Below are 5,519 nucleotides of genomic sequence, written 5' to 3'. Positions count from 1 at the left end.
AGTCCAGCGGAGGGCAACAAAAATGATTAGGGGTCTGGAGCGCATGACTTATGAGGAGAGGCTGAGGGAACTGGGATTGTTTAGTTTCCAGAAGAGAAGAATGAGGGGGGATTTGATAGCAGCCTTCAACTACCTGAAGGGGGGTTCCAAAGAGGATGGAACTCGGCTGTTCTCAATGGTGGCAGATGACAGAACAAGGAGCAATGGTCTCAAGTTGCAGTGGGGTGGTCTAGGTTGGCTATTAGGAAACACTATTTCACTAGGAGGGTGGTGAAGCACTGGAATGCGTTACCTAGGGAGGTGGTGGAGTCTCCTTCCTTGGAGGTTTTTAAGGCCCGGCTTGACAAAGCCCTGGCTGGGATGATTTAGTTGGGAATTGGTCCTGCTTTGAGCAGGGGGTTGGACTAGATGACCTCCTGAGGTCCCTTCCAACCCTGATATTCTATGATTCTATGATCTATGATTATGCTCCAATACATCTGTTAGTCTTAAAGGTGCCACAGGACTCTGTTCCTTTGAAGATGTCACATACCTAATTTTTGGAAAAAAACTTTTGTACATGCTAGGGATGGTGACACCTTTTCTTTGTGGTTTTTGATCATACAGAATGCACTCAGGTCATGTTTCAAAGTTTTTATCTGTAATCACAAGGGCAAGACATTTCTTTTTTTAAATAAAAGGGAAGTTGATATTCTCCCAGAACCCCAGGTTCTAGAGCTTTAAGAAAAACACCAAATATTGTGAAACTGCAATAAAATCACGGGCAATACTGCTTCAGCGTACAGGCCTGGCATTAGGCATCTGTTACAAGTGCTCAATTCACATTACAATATTCAAGGGAAAAATCATTTTTAGACACTAGAATTACGACTGTAAATAGCCTGAAGTGCTGCCAATAAGAGCCAGATACAGATCTGGGGCATATCTGAGTCGTGTCTGCTCTGAGACGCGCAGGACTACGCAGAGCCTCGGGGGCAGTGACCGCAAGGAGACTGGGAGTCCGGAGAACTCCCAGTCTTCTTCCCAGACTCCCAGTCTTCTTCTAGCTCGGAAGGGAGCCCACTGCTCGGCAGCTCCTCCCAGAGTCCTCGGGCAGCCGGGGGGCTGGGTGGGAGACCCATCATGTCACCGATATACACAGAGCCTCCCCCCGCCCTGACATACATCCCCATGGGGAACCCCACCAGCCCCCAGGAGAGAGATCCCCCCCCACCTCCCCGGACTGCGCTTCCCCACTCGGGCAGACCTAGGCACCAAGTGCAGCGCGCTGCTCTAACCAGTCCCCCGCTGCCCCAGTGCAGCAGGAACGTTCCGCTCCGTACAGCAGCCAAGCTCTGCCCCAGTCCAGCGAGCGCGCCCCTCGCTGACTAGCCGATCGCTTCCGGGGGAGCTGACGGCTGGTGCGTTTCCGTTGCTACGGGAAGTTCCGGCCGGCCGGGTTAGGATGATGCACCGCCGTAGGGCGGCAGAGGTCCGTGAGAGGGCTCGTGCGTTGGGAACTATCCCGGGCTGGGAAGCTTGGTGCCTGAGGGGAGGAAAGGAAGAAGAGAAAGGGAAGAGGAGTCCGGGGGAGCAGTAGCATCAGCATCTCTCTGGTGCCATCTGTGCTGAACCTGCCCGGCTGGCCCGTGAGCTGCCTTTGCCATGGCTCGTAAGAAGCTGTACCGCCCAATCGCCGCCATGGCCAAGAAGATCCGTGAGTACCGGGCACTGAAGAACCGTCCCCGAGACTCCCAGCGCTTCGCCCTGGATTACGAGACCATGATCCGACCCTTCACGAACAAACGCCTACCTGTGCTGGCCTGGGAGGATGTGAGGAACGAGAACCGCCTCTTCACGCTGCTCTGCCAGCTGCGGCTCTTTGGCATCGGCCGCATGGTCACCCGCAAGTATTGGCTCTGTCAGTATGACGAGCCCTGCTACTGGGTCGTTACCAAGGTCAGGGTGGACTACACAGCTGAGGTGAGAGCGCTTGACTGTTGGCCTTGGGGTTTGAAGGCACTCAGATACTATGGTAACAAGCACCATAGATAGAGACAAGGCTGGTGGAAATGAGGACTTCCAGTGAGACCTGCCCTCTCCAAAGCTGGCTCCCAAATCACCATTGTGCAACCCTGTTAAACTATTTCTATAGTATTCACAGCCTCTCTTATATCACAACTCCATATTAAAACACTTGAATCTCCTCTCCTCATGTGTGCCTCAAGAAGCACCAGGTCATGGATTCAGAGGAGGCACCATGTAATGAAAATCTACAATTTAGGAAAGCCTGAGGGAGGGTATGATAGTACCCGAGCACTGTGGAAACAAGGGTATCAGTCTGAGCCACTATGTTCAGGGCTGGCTCCAGGCACCAGCATAACAAGAAGGTGCCTGGGGCGGCCAATGAAGAGGGGGGCGGCACGTCTGGCGGCAATTCGGCGGCGGTACCGTCACTCCCTCTGGGAGCGACGGACCTGCCGCCGAATTGCCGCCGTAGAATGAAGCAGCGCTAGAGCTGCTGCCGATCGCGGCTTTTTTTTTTTTTTTTTTTTTTTGCTTTTGCTGCTTGGGGCGGCAAAATCGCTAGCCCCGGCCCTGACTGTGCTTCAGAGATCAGAACACTAATTAGTATTTGTACTACAGATTATGCGTGAACATAAGGATCAGGACCTTAATGGTCGCACATGTAGTTGTATGGAGTCATTACAGGGCTGATAGCAGGCAGTATATAGTATTGAGACACATTATGCAGCATTCTTCATCACAAAATTCATTGCAGGGATTGTCTAATGGCATTTGCTTAGTATTCTAGAAGGATAGTAGTGGCCACGATTAGCAGTTATTCAGTTCCCAGGTGTAGGACTCACTTTTTGTAGATCATGAGTAATAAGACTATAAAATGAGTTTGTCCTTTTTGTGAATGGGAATGGTTCTTTAATTGATCAGAGCAAATTTTTGTTTGTTTTCTTTGCAGACTTTGGATCATGGGAAAGCCTGGGGATACCTGACATTCAGAGGTAAGTAGAGCTTGGTGTATGTCTCTCAAACAGGATTAGAGAAAAAAGTAAATGGATAGGGACAGGGACTGACATGGGAGGAAAAAGGTGGTGGCTTTCTTGCCACTCAGCAGTCCTCCTCCACTGGTAGCTCTCTCTTTCCACTCATCTATAATAGGATGAAATTAAGAAAAGGAAAACTTCCTAACAGTTCGATCTAGTCCACCGTGGAATAAATTTCACAAGGAAAATGGTAGAAGTCCCCTTTGTCATTTAAAACTAGCTTGAAGAAATCCCTGGAGACTATACCACAGTGAACAATTTGTGTTGGCAAAGAAATGGAGTCTATGACAAATCGGGTCTCTTCCATCTCTGACTTCTGTAATAGCTAAAAACAGTGGATAAACACGCTAGCTGAATGTTCCTGCTAAAATCAATAATAAAATAGCAATGTTGTCATTTAAGTTGCCATCATTAGGGTTCAGAATCAGTACTTTCATTGAGACAAACAGGGGAAATTCCCCATGTTCTGAAAGCTATTTTACACCATGTATGAAGTTTATAATTTATTTAATAAAATTTTACACTTCTAGTATCTTTAATTCAAGGATCTCAAAGTGTTTTATAAACATTAATGAATTCAACTTCCCAACATCCCTATAAAGCAGGAAAGAATTATCTTTATTTTATAGATATGGAAACTAAATCAGAGAGAGGTGAAATATCTTGCTCAAGCTAACAGAAGTGGTCAACAGCAAAGTCAGGACTAAATCCAGATGTTCTGTCAGTCAATTGCCTGTGTTATCTGCTATACAACCTGTAGTGGGATTGTGTAGTGTAGCAGATAGTGTAACTACCATAAAATATCCAGTGCTATGCCCAGCTGAAGCATTGGAGACACTGCACTGGCATAGTCACCAATATGGAGTTTGTTGTTCATAGCATTGTTTACCTATTAATCATCATCTTTCCTTAGGCAAGACATATAATGAAGTGAAAGAGATTGACAAGGTCATGTATCATGACTGGAGGATGGTGCCCAAACATGAAGAGGAGGCCTTCAAGAAATTTACTCCAGTGTCAGTGGAAACCATTCAGTGTGTGCCATACCCCCCTCTGCTCCGAGCCATGATCCTTGCGCAAAGGCAGAAGGAAGGAAAACTTAACACAGAGGAACCACTGATTGATCTGGAGAAAATCATCTCCTCCACAAAGGACTACTTTCAAAATCAGAAAAAAGCTAAGGGGACACCAGTGTGAAGGTCTAGAGCTGAGTGTGATGGAGCTTCTGAAACGCTCTCTAATACTCTGCGTGTTGACAGCTCATACAGTCTCCTTAATGAAGAATAGGACCATAAGCCACATGCCCACTTCTGGTTCAATGTACCGAAATTTAATACCTTGGCCTCTCAGTACTGTGCACATGCAGGTGTGTGACTTTCTCATATATATTCAGAAAGATATAGAGACACTCAGGATTTTTAGCGATCTTTTGTTTGCAGAGGGTCCTCCCTTTTGATTCCCTGCCTTTTCTCCTGATGTATGTCTCCTGGTGTCCTGGTCCCAATGACAGCTACCCTCTGTGCAGGAAGACCACAAATGAGACTCTTTTAGTTTAGTTTAGCCCCATAATTAATTTAAAGCACAATAATGGTCAGAAGAATGACTTTAAAAATGGCACCATCTTCATCTATAGACCTTGCTACCCATCTAATGACTTCAGTAAATACATGTTTATTTCTTTTTTACTTCTGTTATCCCTCTAGCACAGTTGCAAGGACATGAGTTGGATTCTAGTCTGTCTTGTGGACCATCAGCAGAAGTTTTAATTAAATTCCAATTTTAGAATCCTTTGCCTTGACACATAGAGGCATCACCTCAACTACACCCAAACCAAGCCTATAAATACCACTCACTTCAGCCAGGATTGTGAAGTTCATGGGCAAAATGGAAAGAACCCACCTTGACTTTCCGATCCCACGTTGTTTGTCAAGTTAGCAGTGGTAAAGAAGAACCCATCTTTTTTTCTTGTAAAGTGAGTACAAGTTCCGACTCCTTTTGAAGTCAGTGGCAAGCTACCATTTGCTTCAATGGGAGCACTTTCCCATGGAAGTCACAGAGACAATAAACATGGAATGCCCCAATCCTATTTTTGGAGTCACTTATAAGAACAAAACTACTCTTAGACCCTCCCCCTGCAGTCTTTGCAGTATGCTAGGCCATCAGACTTCAGCCATAAAACTTGCTAGAAACCAATCAAGAAGAGCAAAGTGGATACATTTAAACCAATAACATAAATGATAATAAATATATTAGATTTTTACAATCTTTTTCTGTGAGCTTATGTGGTATTGGTGATACAATAAAGAAATGTCAGTAACATTTCTCTTCACTCCAAAAAGGGGTATGTGATGGGTTCCCCCCAGGGTGCCGAACTCAGGTACCACTGAGCCCCCTGACCCACCTGCCTGGACTCCTTCCCTGTACTGCTATGACAAGCTGCAAAGTCTCCCAGCCTGTGCTTTCACTAGCATTTGTACA

The 5,519-nt window shown here is 46.3% G+C and overlaps 1 protein-coding gene across 1 annotated transcript; it reads left to right on the top strand.

The window, feature by feature from the left end:
* Window positions 1–1,433: 1,433 nt before the first annotated feature.
* MRPS34 (mitochondrial ribosomal protein S34) lies at window positions 1,434–5,300 on the top strand. The gene is made up of 3 exons (XM_065411691.1): window positions 1,434–1,962; window positions 2,957–2,999; window positions 3,955–5,300. The coding sequence occupies exons 1-3, from the start codon at window positions 1,645–1,647 to the stop codon at window positions 4,236–4,238; spliced, it is 645 nt and encodes a 214-aa protein (XP_065267763.1). The 5' UTR covers window positions 1,434–1,644; the 3' UTR covers window positions 4,239–5,300.
* Window positions 5,301–5,519: the final 219 nt, after the last annotated feature.

This window comes from Emys orbicularis, chromosome 10 (assembly GCF_028017835.1).
Source record: "Emys orbicularis isolate rEmyOrb1 chromosome 10, rEmyOrb1.hap1, whole genome shotgun sequence".
NCBI lineage: Eukaryota > Metazoa > Chordata > Testudines > Emydidae > Emys > Emys orbicularis.
Note: the sequence above shows the minus strand (reverse complement) of the source record. Positions and strands in the feature narration are given on the sequence as shown.

What these genes read in the sequence shown, in the direction of transcription:
- MRPS34 (XM_065411691.1), top strand. Translation starts at nt 1,645, where the DNA reads ATGGCTCGTAAGAAGCTGTACCGCCCAATCGCCGCCATGGCCAAGAAG. An exon ending in GGGTGGACTACACAGCTGAG is followed by an intron (nt 1,963 to 2,956) that starts GTGAGAGCGCTT and finishes TTTTCTTTGCAG; the next exon opens with ACTTTGGATCATGGGAAAGC. An exon ending in GGGATACCTGACATTCAGAG is followed by an intron (nt 3,000 to 3,954) that starts GTAAGTAGAGCT and finishes ATCTTTCCTTAG; the next exon opens with GCAAGACATATAATGAAGTG.